Here is a 17,246-nt window from a genome sequence, read left to right on the forward strand (position 1 = left end):
ATTATAATACAAACTGACATAAAATATAGGTTTCAGTTGAACCAAAGTAAGCAGTGGGAAAATGGCACTTTTTGAACTACTTAGGTACCTGATCCTGCAGCCCTGATCACATAAACAGTCCCATAAATAATGAACTTGATGCTGCAAACAGAACCATATGCTTGTACACTTCCACCCACCCAAATTTCAGAGGGGCTTCAGATGGGAGGAAGGGACCATATACAAGCTCCGATTTGCAGGATCATGCTCAGTGATGGCTGGATCTGGGATAAATTCACTTTGAAATCCATCTCCTTCACCACCACCATCCCCACCCAAAAATGTTAATTGAGGTACTTTGATTAAATAAAATTCTTTGGCTGAAATTATAAGTAAAAGCAAGTAACTGTAGTGCGACAATTTTTTTGACATAACCTCTATTTGCAATGGCTTTGCTTGGTAATATCAGTGGAGTTGAACTGGCTTCAGTCTTGTCTGAGTAGGTCCCCTGGATCTTTAATTTAATGCCCCTGTAAAGGTTGGACTAACTTCGGATGATATTTGGATTTAGAAAGCTTGTTGGTGGGCAAATCCAGCTGCTTAGTCCAATACAATACAACTGCAAAAAGCCAAGCTATTACTTTGTTGGACTGTTTTCAAATTTTCCAGGTGAAAGTGTTGCTCAATCAAATCTGGCATAACATGAAGCACTGGAACACTGTTGCCAGCCAGAAAATATAAAAAATTGTATTGTTCTAAATAGCTGCTAAATTTTTGATCTTCAAAAGATGTTGGAGGTTGTCTATTTAATTGAAACAAGTAGAATATTTTGAAAAGTTAACAATTTGTAGAATTAATTACTTCCCATAAACAGCTGAATCAGTACACACCCTTGTGATTTTTTCTTTACAAACAAGAGAGAGGAATTTGTTTTATTAGGTAATGAAAACAATGAACTTAAAAATCAGTGTCATGAAAAGTTATGTAAAAACACTGCTCTGATCTTTACTGAAAATCATGTCTCCTATGCATTTGAAAAGGACTTCATGTATTTTCCTTACAGAGCACCAATAAGTTTTACTCCTTTGAAACTACATAGCAAGAATGTGTTACTCAAACCAAAAATACTGTAGCTAGTATGAGAGAAGTCCCAGACCTTGGATTTACGTCTTCCTTGATAAACATAGCTTTTTTTCTTTGACAAAGAACTGTAAGAAAACAATAACTGACCCACTGAAGAAAAGAAATATTTTAACCTCCTTTCATAAACCAAACAGCAAATAAAGACTGTCCTGTTATATCGTGCCTGATGCACAAGCTTGTATGTCAATATGAATAATCCATTATCAGCACTAGAAGTTAGTTTTCTGTCTGAAAGTTTAAATGCAAGGAACATCTGTTTAAAACCTCTCAGGTAAAGTATGAGGGACTGTATTTTCATAAAGGTTTTATAACAAAAACCCAATATTTACGATTTCCCTACATTTTTAATGACATTTCAACATGCTTGTATATTTCATGGTTTGGTTTGGTTTTTATCAGTTGACAGAGGCCAGGCTACAAAATGAAATTTACTAGCAGAGCCTTTCAGTTATCAGACTGGCAAAGACAGTTTTTATTTCTGGACGTACATTAATTAGATGCCTTGATTCTGATCTGTATAATCTTGAATTAAAAGACTATTAAAATACAGTATGACTATTACTATACCTCCATGAACCATGATTGGTCCATTCAGTGCTGTTCATGTGACATTTTTCTTTCTCAATAAAAATGCTATAGTAACTCTTTCTGAGAATAAATTGTAAGAAGTCCATAAACTTCTGAATATTTTTTAAGTGATACAAACCTATATGGAGGAGTTGATTCAATAATTTTTCACAGAAAACACCTATGTTTGTGTTATGTCCGTGTCTATAACAAACCATAATTACCAATCTGTATAAAGCTATGGTATTATTGTCTGAGGTACTATTTTTTAAATTTGTGACTCTATATTTATGAGGTATTTAATATTCTGGAGACATTCTGAAAGGAAAATATATTCATCCCAAACAGCATTTGAAAATAACTAATGTGTGAAGGAAATTTTTTGTAGTTCTCAATGTGTTGTAATTTTTGCCAGTTACAAACTTCTTGTTGCAAATTATTGCAGAAAAACTTGTTATGATATCAGTGTTTGCATTCCAGAAATAACACTGGTCATTCTTTTGTATATTCTCTACAACAAAGCTAATAATAGTGGGTGTATTTTTGTTTGTTTGTTTCTGATAAGGAGCAATCTAATCAAATCCACGTTCTTCACACACATTTTGTGTTCTGAGGACGTACCAAGTACAGGATCTGAATATTTATTGTTGCTGCACGTACAGGAAGGTATTTCACAAGAGTAATAAATACAGCCAGAAGAAGATAAATAGTGTCTCTGAATTAGAAGGGTTTGATACAAATTCTGATGAGGTCAACAATGCTTTAAAGATGCGTGCACATTTAATTTTAAGCACAGTTCTCTTTGACTATTTGGGTGTTACTTTTTTTTAACCATTAAAAGTTTCAAGGTAACAATTTATTTGAAGAAGCAATAAGCACACTCTAATTGCTATTATAGCTGGTTGAAAAATAAGCAAGAGCATCTTCAGTCCATTGGCTTCCAAATGGAGCAATGTTTCAGTTTTAAATTTTTCCATCAAATTTATTGTATCATTTTCCACTTTTACTAACAGTTTATTAAACCTTTGAAACAAATCCTATTATGTGACTACAAAAAAGCTCAGTTCCTTTGTTACACAACAAAACTATTCCATTTGAATAGCAGTAGCGTGTATGAAAGTGCCAAACTGATAGTGTTGGAGATGGATGTACAGAACTGAAACAGCAGCAATGCAGTCTTCCTCATGTTACCCTCTAAAGTTCCCCATACCTTGACAAGGTGTCTTTGCCTCTAGTGATTACTCCCCATGTCCACTGAGTTAGGACATTAGCTATTTAAAGTGGAAAAGTCCCTTTTTTGCTGGAAAAACCGTGGGAGCCTCTACTTGCCAATGACTTTTTGTGGTGAAACTCAGAAGTTTCACTGCAAAAAGAAACCCACCTCCACGAGAGGCGTACAGCTCTTACCATTGATGCTTTTGCTGTGATATGCAAGTGAAGAAACGTTCTTCCTGTTGACAGAGCTTTTAGCTTCCGTAGGATATCCCACAGTGTCTAAGTGACCACTCTGGCCAGCAGCTCTGCTGCTCTGATCCCAGGTAAACAGATATCCACCCCGTCCCCTGTAAAACCCTGGAAATTTTGAAACTCCCCTTCCTATTTTCTTGGCAAGTGCTCACTTATCATCTGGCCAGGATAATGCCTGCTCCCCAGAGCAAATAATCCCCTGCTTGGAGCAAGGCTGAGCTACTGGAGCTGATCAGTGTGTGGGGAGAGGAGGCTGTGCAGGGACCAAGGATGCCCCGCGATCACTCCCTTCCCCCTTTTCCACGACACCTATCGTCAAAATGGAGAGCACTGCATTGTGGGATAGCTGCCCTAGAGGACTGCTCTCATCAATGGAAGTCCTGCTGAATGTAAATACTCTCTGATGCCTGTGGAAGTAAGTGCATACGCAAACCAGTGCTTTTCTTTCACTGGTTCACTATCACCGGTGAAACTGACCGCACAAAAACTCTGCAAGTGTACGCATAGCTGTATTGGTCTTTTTGCTGATACAGCCACTAGTGCCAGTAATTGCCACCTGTCATGCTATAAATCTGTTAGAAACTGAAAGATAACCACCAAAATAATATATGAGTGAATGGGGGCAGAGGATTTAAAATAGAAACTCTTAGGAAGTTTAACTAGAGTGTCTGATGTCCTTTCTCCAGAATGCAGATGTTTTCAATAGCCAGACTACATGCCGTTCCTAATGTTTATTTTTAACAAAACTTTTTGAAAAATTGATTGCAATGTGTGTGAAGTTTCCTGGCTCTTTGGGGATCATTGGCGACACCCCAGGATGCATTGTTCTGAAGCACTGCAGATATGATGGATGAAATCTTGGCCTCACCGGAGTCAATGGCAAAACTTCTACTGACTTTCACTCGAGAAGTCTTCATGCAACTTCTTGTTCTTCTGTCTGTGATATCCCAGGATGATCCATTCTGGGGTGTGTCCAGTGAATCCAAAAGAGCCAGTGGACTTCACAGTAGAAAGGTATCTTCATTCTTTGAATGCTGTTTTTAGAATATACAACCATGGCTCTGGATACTCCTTGGTAAACAAATTTTATGGCTAGGCCTCTGAGCTCTGCGGCAGTTTCATGTAAATTACAGTGACTTTAATGTAGGATTAGCATCCATCCAAGGGCGGCTCCAGGCACCAGCATGCCAAGTGCGTGCCTGGGGCGGCAAGCCACAGGTGGCTCTCTGCCAGTCGCCACGAGGGCAGCAGGCAGGCTGCCTTCGGCGGCATGCCTGTGGAGAGTCCGCTGGTCCTGCGGCTTTGGTGGACCTCCTGCAGGCGTGCCGCCAAATCCGCGGACCGGGGACCTCCTGCAGGCAAGCCGCCGAAGGCAGGCTGCCTGCCATGCTTGGGGCGGCAAAATACCTGCATCCGTCTGTATTTCCCCAGACATGTCCAGCTTTTTCGTCTTTAAATAGCCGTACGGGAGGAATTGGTAATAAGGTACAAAGATTTGGGATTCCCCACCCTCCCCTTCATGCAGAGTGCGGTGCAGCTGATAGGGCAGCTGGGCCTGATTGAGCAGCTCCCATTGGCCTCCAGCAGCCAGAGCCCCTCTCCTGTTTCCCCTCTCCCCTGCCTCAGCACTCTGCAGGAGAGGGGCTGTGCACTCTGCAGTGTGACAGCTTGTTTGATTTGGCTCCACGTGGAGCCAGTGGCTCAAATGGCATGGTGGTAAGGGGAGTCCCGAGGGGCAGTCAGGGAGCAGGAGGAAGGTTGGATGAGTCGGGAGTTCGGGGGGGGCTGTCGGGGTGGGGGTGTGGAGAGGGATTGGAGGAGTCAGGGGACAGGGAGCAGGGAGGGTTGGAAGGGTTGGGGGTTCTGGGGGGGGCTGTTGGGGCGGGGGTGTGGAGCTGGATCGGAGTAGTCAGGGGACAGGGAGCGGGGGGGATTGGATGGGTTGGGAGTTTGGGGGGGGCTATCAGGGGGCGGGGAGTGGTTGGATGGGGCCTGGGAATCCAGGGGTTCTGTCTAGGGTTGGGGATGTGGATAAGGGTTGGGGCAACCAGGGGACAGGTAGGGGGTAGGGCCCTAAGGGGCCAGTTAGGGTGGGGTGGTCTCAGGAGGGGGCAGTCAGGTTACAAGGAGTGAGGGGGGAGTTGGGGATTCTGAGGGGGGCAGTCAGGGGGCAGGAAGTGTGAGAGAGTGGATGGGGCGGGGCTCGGGCGGGGCTCAGCCGGGGCTCTCCCTCCCATCCTCTTTTTTGGTTGTTGAAATATGGTAACTCTACTTGAATGAATTAAATATGAAAATGAGTAATACAAGCAGTACAGTAACTCTGGTGTCATTTACATTTTTCAAGTGTTACTGATTTTTGTATTGATACTGCATAACCATATCATAGTGGAGGGAAAGTTGATAACAGCTGGATGGGGCAGTTAGGCCTTTTGCACTTTAGGAAGATATAAGAGGCAGTGTGGGACTATAGGATAAACACATTAGATGGATGTTCTTGTTAAAAGTTCACACCGTTCAGAACAGGAGCTCATCAGAAAACTTTGAAATTTCACTGAACAAAACAAAAAAAATGTAAAATTTCTCTATTTTATGAGCTTTTTTTAATGAACCATTGTTTCAGGCTGTCTTTAGACTCAGGAAGACATGGTTGCAGCAGTGTATGCTTGGTCAATACTTAGAAGGTTATTGTTGTAACAATAAGAGCTAGAAACATCAGTGAGAAATTAAAAATTTTTTTTTTGATGATTTCTTGGAATTTGGAGCCTGATTTTCTGGCACCAGGTGGATTCCATAGCATAAGTGGTCCCTGTATGTAACTATTTCTGTGATAACTATATACTTGGTGCCAATAAGTAAAATAGCCTGAAGCAAGTTTAACTAGTTACTTTTCCTACTTCATATGAGTATTCTGAGTATTAATGTTTGCACTCAGCTTCGAGAAAGTTAAGCCAATGTATAATGATGGATATTATTTTTACATTATTATGTTTTAGAACTTATGTTTCTACAGGCATTATTCTCATATAAGAAAGTTTGGGACAAGAAAATGAAGCATTCTACTTGTATAAATCCCCCAAAATTTCATTAAATATGAATACATTTGTTCCATAGAATTTTTCTGTGGGAAACTGAGGAAACTGCATCCTACTTAGCCATATTTACTGAACTCTGATGCGTAATCTAAAAGTGTCCTTTTCTTCTGTGCAATTTTAAGATTATACACTTGCATATTGGGGGATAAGTCTTTCTGCTCATTAAATTTTGTAATCTATTTTGCAATTTAATTGTAAATTGCAAAGTAATTTATGAATTACCATTCTTTGGTAAAAGGTAGTTCCACTGAAAACTGCAAAATTGCCCTGAATATCTTGTTTATGTTCTGCTTGAAATATTATATTCAGAGCATATTAGTTGGTGATGGTCTGAGAATTTTTTAAGCTCTGATTGTTTCTGTTGTTTGATTTGCATAATCATTTCTTACATTATGTCTACACTGGTACTTTTGTCAGGAAAACTTTTGTTGGTCGGAGGTGTGAAAAAGAAGATGAGTTTCACTAACAGAAGCGGTGGTTTGAACAGCGCTATGTCAGTAGGAGTTGCTCTCCCACTACTGCTGCTTACGGGGGGGTGGTTTAATTATGCCAATGGGGGAGCTCTCTCCCCTTGGCATACAGTGGCTACATAGGAGACCTTACAATGGCGCAATATAGACATAGCCTTAAAGTTTCATATCTTTTTCTTGTGGAGATTAGTTGTTAATCTTAATTTGTCAGTAGTGATAACTTTTCTTTCTCTTCTTGGAGGACTACTAAACACATCTTTGTAATATCAAACCACATTTGCTAGTATGCTATTGAAAGCTTTCAAGTATTGAGTAGTTTTGTTTGCATTTCTTTTGTTTTGCCATTGGTGACTTTTACTGTCTAGCTTAAGTCAACGAAGAGCCTGTTTCATGCATACTAACACATAGGTCCCTGAACCACATGTACATCCTGCTAATTAAATATTAAGTATTTTTCTCCTGTGTAAATGGTCACATGCAAATGTGCCATGGTTGATTTTGAGGAGACTAGTATTGTTACAATGTATTGGTTTCCGCAAACTAGATTTCCTTTTTTAGAGTTAAATGTTTTTCTAGATTTGTTTACATTTTCTGAAAATAGTAACTAAACCATTTAAAACACTCTTTACTTTCCTTGCAGTTCTTCAGTTTTTGTTTATTTCAAGACCATGATGTGTTCAGAGCAAGGGAGCACGGATTAGAGTTTAAAGCACAGGATTGAGAACCTGAACATCTGGGTTCTGACCTGTTCTTCCAGCGACTTGCTACTGTAGTTAGTGCCATTTGGTTCTTATCTATTTATTTGTTTTTTGTGAATTTACTGAGCTGCGTAAATAATCTTTTTTTCTTCCATGCTTTGTTAGCCAACAAGTATTCAGTGCTAATGTTGCTTTTTACGGTCCTGATCCAAAGCCCACTGCAGTAGGAGTCTCTCCATTGTTTTCAGTGTGCTTTGGATCAGCCTCGGTATGATGAGGCAAATGTCTATTATATTAGATTTGTCATTGTATCTCTGTTATCATAATACCTGGAAGCTGTGTAGCTGTTGCGAGATATTATCATACACTGTGACAAAGGAAACTCCAATATTATGTGGAAATGTATGGAACTGGAGACCTGAAAAAAGGAAACTTAGGCAAATTTGTCATTTCCTTCCATTGTTCATCATCCTGCATCTTTTTCCTTTCCTTTGGCCTTCCCTGTTTCGCCCTTTCTTTTGTTCAATGACTCTTCATATTCCTGGAAGTCTTAAAGGGAATTCAAATTCCATGTTGTTTATTTTATTTCCCTATATTGAAACTAACAACATCTGGCAGAAATGGTAGCTAGTTTACCAATTGTTTTTACAGTCCAGGAAAAAATTGGTCAATGAAGCTGTCTTTGTTTGTGTCGTGTGGACCATCAATTGGCCCCCTGACATCGGAGCTGGGAGACAGGCTGTTCTGAGCAACACTTGCTACGTTGGACAAGTTCCCAATGCCCTGGGGAGAAGGGGAGCTGTGGCTGGTTTTAGGCCAAGGTGGGAAGGGTGTCCATTGGGAAGAAGTTGAACTGGCTGGTGACTAGCGGACTAGTTGGCTGGTTAATGGTGAGCTGGACTGTCCTTTCAGTCTGAAAAAAATGGATCAAATTCTGAAACCCTCCTGTCAGTTGTAACATCTGAAGGGGCACTTCTTGCTGAGAAATAAGAGGTGAATGAAACTGTTAAAGTTTTCTGTTTTGATGTCTTTATTGTATGTCCCTTCTGGTCATTTGAATTCCTGACACATCTTGTGATGCTTCTCTTGGAAAAGCCAAGAATCCCTTTTTCCGTTCACTTCCTAAGGTTGCCCTGGTTTCTATTTTCTGTTTTTGCCATGGCATCTGTGGGTTGGGTTTCCTGCATACTTTTTAATATTGGTCTGAAGCTTGGTGAGCATTTAGTTACCCAGGGCTTCCGCTTCTTGGCATGCTGTTCTCAGACATCCACAAAGATTGAAAGTGGCCCGATTAGGATTGTTTTGTGGGCCTTTGGCACAGGATAACTTATGGGATTTGAGCTCAATATCTTGAGGAATGCCTAGTTGTTCCGAGCATTCCCATCGATTGTCAGTTTTGAGTAGCATTTGACATTTAATCAGTTTCCATTCTGGGGCACTTTCGTTCAGTATCTTTTGGCTAGTATAACTGTCAACTCAACCCTAGAGCTAGATGAAATGCTGGTTTCAGGAATATTTGCTATAGTCCAAGTGGTATTGTCTCCCCTCAGTGGTGCTACTTATTTCAAACGCTTTGGTGCTTTTATGAGAGTTTATCAAAACTGTCTATATGTTAAGCCTTGTCTACACTTAGGATTTGCCCAAGGTATAGCTGTCAGTGGCCAGGCACTGGCTCAGGTAAGCCTGCTTGAAACTGTTGTAAGCAGCACTGATGCTAATCATGGTTTTGCATTTCTACACTAGATATGTGCAACTATATCAGTGGCGGGCCACCAGTGGCTGAAGTCCTTGCTGCAGCTAAGCTCTTGGTCTGTGCTGGGTTTAAGATGAAAGGGGAGCAGCAAACACTTGTTCTTCTAATTTTTATGTTGTGATAGTTTTGTACAGAGTTCTGTATTAATTGAAATCTACAGCAATTATTTGCTATCTAGAAGAATACTTTGGAGAGAGCACCACTGCCACTAGATATGGTATGAACAGCCCTTCACTGATACAAGTAGCAGCAAGAGTGGACCAAGAGAGCTGTGTAATATGCAACACATGACTTGGGTAGGGTCTGTGATGTAACTATGGAAATCAATGCCATTACACCATTATGTTTTGCCACCTTTGTTTATGGATATCTGTTTGCATCTTCCACTAGTACATTGCTTCCTAAAGACAGATACTTAAAAGAGGAATAATGAAGCATTCCTCTTGCAGTATAAAAATTTCAATATTTAAATCCATTTCACTGGAAAAAATGTCATTGGTAGCAGGAATAGTGTAATGATTTTAGGGTTACACTTTGTCACATAACTATCCTTAATTCCCTTCACTTGGGGAGGCAAATTCTGTCTGGTACAGGTAAAGCTGAGCCCTAACCCCATTAAAGGGCCAGTTAACTCTGACAGGGTCTTACTGCTTTTTTTTTACTTCAGTGCTGACCCACCCACAATCCTTCTACCGACAATTCGTCTTCCTCTGGCAGACTAAAGCATTTGGCACACTGTCTGTAGTTCATAATTATTGTCCCCATTCCTCCTGTGGGTGATCTTATTGACATATTATATTTAAAGAGACAATGCAAGTAAAAACAAAATAAATAGCTCTTAAAACAGATTTTAATTTTGAGGGTTCAGGTTTGTTCTAGTTTGATGTCTCCTTGAAATAAAACAGCTTTGGTGCATGTAATCTGGAGTTAGTAGCATTGGTGCTTCAGGTGATATAATTGAAATATCAAATTTGGGAATATTCACAGTATATTTTCCATTTCCACTGCTCAGCAGAGAATCTGTTTGCAATGCTATATGGTGATGGTGAGTTTTCTGGAGCAAGCCAATAGCAATGATACAGCAATGGCAGGATTGTTTAGTTAATTTTTGATAGCATAATTAGTCAATATTTGTGCCACTATAGATTCTGCAGATGATGTGATAGATGTACGTGGAATTTGCTTTCAGAAGCCCTAAGAAACTAACACTATTTTAGACTAAAATGTGATGGAGTGATAGTAAAGTTTTTGCAGGCCACAGGATGGCAAAGCTGTAGGAAACAGTGACACATTTCCTTTTCTGAAAACAAATATTGAAAGCCAAACAGATAAAAGCAGAGCTTGGAAGCATGAGGATTTTGGAGCTTCTTCCACTGCTTCAGCTATCTAAAAGCCAGTAATAGCTGGTTATATGTTTCCTCTCCTGAGGCATACTACCATCCTCTTATTAGTAGGGCTGATATTAATTATTGGCTGCAGTCTGACCATTTGTGTGGGAGGGGTATGTACTTCCAGTAAAAAAGCTAGAGAAATCCAGAATAAGAGCTATGTTAAATCAAAAGATACTAGAATCCCAACAGTTTCCTCATGTATAAGGGTTATTTTTAAAAACTTTAACGTCTGAAAAACTAGTGGTTGCACCAGTATTCACTATACCAGCATTACATCTCAGACCCATATCAATTGTCAGATGTTCATTTCAGTTTCATCACACTTTGACTCTGAACTTTTGTGTATCATATAAGTTCATTTCACTGCACATCTCTATTCACTTTCACAGACACACTTAACTAATAAATAGGAATAAAAGTACCTAAACCATTTAAGACAATACAAGAATATTTTTTATTATAATCAGTATTTTACCTGCAGTTTTCAAGTTATGCAATATTATAATTGGTAAATGGAACTGTCTGGAAAACAGATGTAAATAAAGTTAGTGATTGAAGCTGCTTTTGTTTATGTTATGGTTGGACTATATATATTTTCTTAAGGACAAATATGAGATGTAATCATGAACCCTTATATATTCTACTTGCCCAATTTTTTATGAAATTAGCACGTTAGCTTTTACGTAATCAGTAAAAATGCAGTGTTACCTATTGTACTGTGTTCTTAGTCACTGGCACACTTATGCCGTCTTGTAGAAGAAAGGTCTAGCATATGTTAATTCTTCAAACAGATTGATGCTTGGTTACATTTACTACTATATTTGCCGATATTGCCAGTGTCAGCTAAATCTATTGCTATATTTACATCGTTAAGAGTCATTCCAATACAACAGTGGTTCCCAAACTGGGGTTCATGAACCCTTGGGGGTTCACAAAATCTGTCGGGGGTTCTCAGAAAAAAATTCTGTAATGGCAGACAGAGCTGTCCCTAGGGACTCTAGGCGCAAGGGCTGGCAGCCTGAGCCCTGGGACCATAACTTTGTGGCAGAACAAGTTTAAGCTTTGTTGTAGTTGTGCACTGTTTGCCTTGACTGCTCAAGACCCGAATGCTTGTGGGAGGAACTCTTTAATAGAGCTGTCTTCTTAAATACCTTCAAGCTGTTTCACATCTGGTACTCCTTGATGAAACATGTAGGAGGCTTAATCGAAATGATAGGAGCAAAATTAATGAAATCTTGGAAGAGTGTTGCCGTTTTCATAGAATCATAGAATATCAGGGTTGGAAGGGACCTCAGGAGGTCATCTAGTCCAACCCCCTGCTCAAAGCAGGATCAATTCCGAACTAAATCATCCCACCCAGGGCTTTGTCAGACCTGACCTTAAAACCTCTAAGGAAGGAGATTCTACCAGCTCCCTAGGTAATCCATTTCAGTGCTTCACCACCCTCCTATTGAAAAAGTGTTTCCTAATATCTAACCTAAACCTCCCCCACTGCAACTTGAGACCATTACTCCTTGTTCTGTCATCTGGTACCACTGAATCTAGATCCATCCTCTTTGGAACCCCCTTTCAGGTAGTTGAAAGCAGCTGTCAAATCCTTCCTCATTCTTCTCTTCTGCAGACTTAGCAATCTCAGTTCCCTCAGCCTCTCCTCATAAGTCATGTGCTCCAGCTCCCTAATAATTTTTGTTGCCCTTCGCTGGACACTCTCTCCAATTTTTCCATATCCTTCTTGTAGTGTGGGGCCCAAAACTGGACACACTACTCCAGATGAGGCCTCACCAATGCCGAATAGAGGGAAATGATCACGTCCCTTGATCTGCTGGCAATGCCCCTACTGATACAGCCCAAAATGCCGTTAGCCTTCTTGTCAACAAGGGCACACTGTTGACTCATGTCCAGCTGGTCATCCACTGTAACCTCTAGGTCCTTTTCTGCAGAACTGCTGCCTAGCCATTCGGTCCCTAGTCTGTTTTCATAATGTAATAAAATTAATAATGTGATGATAAATAATAATATAATAATAAATAGTGTGTAATAAGCATGTCATAAAAAAACTATTTCCAAGAGCACTGCTTCTATCATTTATGCTCAGGTAAGGGAGAAAATCCCTGGAAACATTCGTTTTTAGGAGGATGTTTGTGAGATTTGATATTTTCTCGAAAGGGGTTCACAGGTTGTTAAAGTTTGGGAACCACTGCAATACAATCACATCCCCTGAGTCAACACAGTTAGTTGGCAAAATGGCAGCGTTTTGCTAGAAATTATGCAAGATTCATCACACCTGTTAGACACTAGTTCAAGAAATATGAAATCCTCTCTTTTCCTCCTTGTACATCGGAGTATTCTCAACACTTCTAGGTTATGCTTTGTAGATCTGGAAATCAGTGGTGAGATGCTTTCATGAAATGTGTGATTGATAAAAAGGGGGCAAAAATAGGCAGAAAATAAATACATTAAGAGTTTGTTTTTTCAGAATTTTCAGTGAGATCTCTCCAGTGGATCTATCGCCATAAATTATTTGTATTTGTGGAATGAATGTCAAACGTTTTAAGTATCTCATTGAAAGTTAAAAGCATTTTACTTTTTAGGTACTTTGGCGGTCCACGGGCCAAACCAAACCGCCAGATGCTTTTGAATGGACCCTTAAATCTTTTTATTTGCTTATGATGATTGCTTTATGAAAAATGTTTCTCTGGAATCTGGACCTTGACTATACCTTGACCAAGAAATTTGGACCTTGACAAACAGTAATTGACTACCCCAGTCCAGAGTATGAAGCAGTGGGCAAGGAATAAAGGAACATGGGTTCTAGTCCTTATCTGCCATTTATTTGCTTTGAGATCTTGTGTAAACCATTTTGCTTTCTGTGCTTCATTTTCTCTGTATTTAAATTGGTCCTTCCACCAGCTCTACAGAGGGAAATATTATGTAAATGATCGGTATTCTTTTTTCTTATTGGTAAAAATAAGTATTGTGATTTTTTGGTCAGCATGTACATTGTGACAGGTTGGATCACAGAAACCCCCTGGAGGCTGCCAGCTGATGTGCCAAGACTACTTCCGCCCCTGCTTTCCTGCTCTGGCAGCTTGGGACTTCAGAGCCCTGTCTGGTTTGAGCCAGACCCACTAGCCTGCTACAAACCACGACCCAGGTCTGAACCACATCCCCTAATAGCTGTAGGCTTAATTGAAAGCACCTTAAGAAGTGTTCCTTTCTTTAACACTCAGATGCCCAACTCTCAATGGGGTCTCAAATAAATCCGTTTTACTGTGTATAAAGCTTATACATGCACAGCTGTTTTCCCTCCCACGTATAAATACATACTCTGGGTTAATTAATAAGTAAAAAGTGATTTTACTAAATACAAAAAGTAGGATTTAAGTGGTTCCAAGTAGTAACAGACAGAACAAAGTGAATTACCAAGCAAAATAAAACAAAACATGCAAATCTAACCTCATACAGAAATAAAACTGAATACAGATAAAATGTCACCCTCAGAGATGTTTCAATACGTTTTTTTCACAGAGTGGATGCCTTCCTAGTCTGGGCACAATCCTTTCCCCTTGTTCCAGCTCAGGTGGTAGCCAGGGGATTTCTCATGATTGCAGCCTCCTTTATTCTGTTCCACCCCCTTATATAGCTTTGGCACAAGGCGGGAATCTTTTGTCTGTCTGGGTCCCCACCCTCTTGCACTCCCCATCCCACTTCTAAATGGAAAAGCACCAGGTTAAAGATGGATTCCAGTTCAAGTGACGTGATCCTGACGTGACTTCATTACCCACTTGCCAGCACACACATACAGGAAGACTTACAAGTAAAACAGAGCCATCTACAGACAATTGTCCTGGTTAATGGGAGCCATCAAGATTCCAAACCACCATTAATGGCCCACACTTTGCATAATTACAATAGGCCCTCAGCATTCTATTTCATATTTCTAGTTTCAGATACAAGAATGATACATTCATACAAATAGGATGAACACAGCAGATTATAAGTTTTGTAACGATACCTTACAAGAGACCTTTTGCATGAAGCATATTCCAGTTACATTATATTCACACTCATTAGCATATTTTCATAAAATCATATAGAATGCAGTGTCACATACGTTGTCTCTAAATAACCAAACTTCATCAAATTAAATCTTCTCTGTATGTCCTTTTTTCATAGCTGAAAACCTGTGTTAATCATGGAGCCATATTGTGCTGGTTTCAAGCATGTGCAACGGGACTGTGGAGCTCATCTCAAGCTTGCAAATGATGAGACACACAAAGCTAGAAATACACAACACTCCAAGCCCGGATCTTATGGTGTCAGTATTAGGGTCCAAGGAATTGATGGGCATCCCTATATAGTGCTAAACAACACAGAGGGGTGTTTGTCAGAAAACCCATCTTTACCTGAAAATGGGCTGCAGGTTGCATCTCAGACAGTTAATAGGTCAGCTCCAAACTCCAATACTGCTCTTAAATTGGGGGAGAAAAATAGTGAAGCAATAAAGTTTCCTGGAACACAGTCCACAGAGCCCAGTATGTTTAAAAACCTAAAGCAAGCCAATATCAATGAAGGAAAGAACGGAGTCTCAGATTCTAAATATGGAATATTAAAACCCTCCAATTTGTTGAACTTTCAAAGGCATCCTGAGCTTTTACAGCCCTATGATCCAGAAAAAAATAACTTGAACTTGGATAGCTACCAATCTTCTGTGTGCAATAAGTCTAAATCTCTTGCAGATGAAGGCAAGATTGAAACAAAGCCTTGGACTTCTTCATCCAAAGTAGTGACCCTACAGAAAACCCCACAGCTTGTGGAGTCAGCCAAATCAAATGTGAAAACAATTCATTTGAACAGGTCCATAGCAGTGGAAGACCAAAATAAGCATGTGTCCAAGTGCCCTAGTGTTACTAGCACTCCAAATGAAGTGCATGTGTTCGAGTCACTTTCATCTAGTGGAGGATCCCCACATATTAGCCCAACTGGTCAACCAGAAACAAGGAAAAGTAGACCAGATGTTCTTTCTTTCGGCAGACAAGATTCAGCTGGATCAGTATTGGATGGGTCACGAAGATCATCATCTTCATCAACCACTCCAACTTCTGCAAATTCCTTGTATAAGTTTTTACTTGATGACCAAGAATATGCTATCTATGCAGACAATGTTAATCGACATGAAAACAGAAGGTATATCCCATTTTTGCCTGGAACAGGCCGTGATATTGACACTGGCTCAATTCCTGCAGTTGATCAACTAATTGAAAAGTTTGATAGGAAAATTGGTCCACAGAGAAGGGGTAGATCAGGAAAAAGGAACAGAATTCACCCAGATGATCGTAAAAGATCAAGAAGTGTTGACAGTGTGCTGTCTTTAGGCCTGGAGGTGAATTCAGATTACTTAGATGAGTTTAGTAAAAATTTGGGTAAATCAACTGAGCACTTGCTAAGGCCATCAAAAATTTGCCTTCAGAAACAATTATCTCTTGAACAAACGTTGCCTTCCCCTGATACACAAGTTACTGCTCGAACTGTCGGCAAACTGCAACCGACTGCTCAAGACATTCAGAGCAACCATTACAGTTCATTGCAACATCATAAAGAAAATAAAGTTAATGGAGCGAGTTTGATGTTTAGGTCATCCACATTTCCAGTGCAGAATAAAAAAGAGGAAGTTAAAATAGTAACTTCTACGCTCTTGTTGCCAAATCGAATTACAATCCCGCCTGACCCAGGAACAAAGAAGATCTTGGTAAAAACATTTTCTTCTGCCCCAAATACACAGGTAACTTTTCAATATGAAACATGTTGTCTCTTAAGTTACCTGAACTGTGTAAGTCAAAGCTGTCTGATGTACACTGTATAAAATGCACATTTTCTATGGGTCAAATCCTGCAGTTTATCATTAGACCAAACTTTCCCGGTGTTTAGTGGAAGTTTGACCTCAGGAAGGGCTGCAGAATGGGTTTCAATAACAGTAAATGTAAACAGTTATTCTCTGAGTAAGGCTATAGAAAGCCAAATTTAAGGAACAGAGTCACATTCTTGTTTGGAGGAGGGAGGGGATTAGGAGTGTTATTGTAAAAGAAATGTGTTATTGATGCCTAAAACATACTCACTGCAGCAAATAACGACATAAAGGAAAAGGTCCAAATGTGCATATTTTTAAACAAGTGTCTCTCCTGTCTGCTGAATTGTAGTATGCTCGTTTCTTTCAATGGCCCCAAAGAAGTACTTGGTAATTTTAAGAATATAGTAAGATCAGTGACATTTTTTATGACTGTCAAAGTAAGAACAAGCACACTGTATCTTTCACTTATAAGGACTGATCTGAAACCCACTGAAGTCAATGGGAAAACTCAATGAACTTCTTGTCTGGTAAAATTGCTACAGTAGAATCTCAGAGTTACAAACTGACCGGTCAGCCACACACATCACTTGGAACCAGAAGTATATAATCAACAGCTGTGACCCCCACCTCCCAAAAAGCAAATACTATACAGCAATGCTTCTCAAAGTTGGGCCGCCGCTTATTCAGGGAAAGCTCCTGGCGGGGGGCAGGTTTGTTTGCCTGCCACGTCCGCAGGTTTGGTTGATCGCGACTCCCACTGGCTGCAGTTTGCCGCTCCAGGTCAATGGGGGCTGTGGGAAGTGATGCGGGCCGAGGGACCGGCTTTGAGAAGCACTGC

The 17,246-nt window shown here is 40.1% G+C and overlaps 1 protein-coding gene across 1 annotated transcript in view; it reads left to right on the forward strand.

Annotated features, from left to right (window-relative positions):
* CGNL1 (cingulin like 1) overlaps positions 1–17,246 on the forward strand; it is a 113,570-nt gene that overhangs the window by 24,741 nt on the left and 71,583 nt on the right. Inside the window, 1 exon segment of the mRNA XM_030578895.1 lies at positions 14,737–16,342. Coding sequence (XP_030434755.1) covers positions 14,756–16,342 — 1,587 coding nt within the window. The 5' untranslated portion in view covers positions 14,737–14,755.

Source organism: Gopherus evgoodei, chromosome 10, assembly GCF_007399415.2.
Source record: "Gopherus evgoodei ecotype Sinaloan lineage chromosome 10, rGopEvg1_v1.p, whole genome shotgun sequence".
Lineage (NCBI taxonomy): Eukaryota > Metazoa > Chordata > Testudines > Testudinidae > Gopherus > Gopherus evgoodei.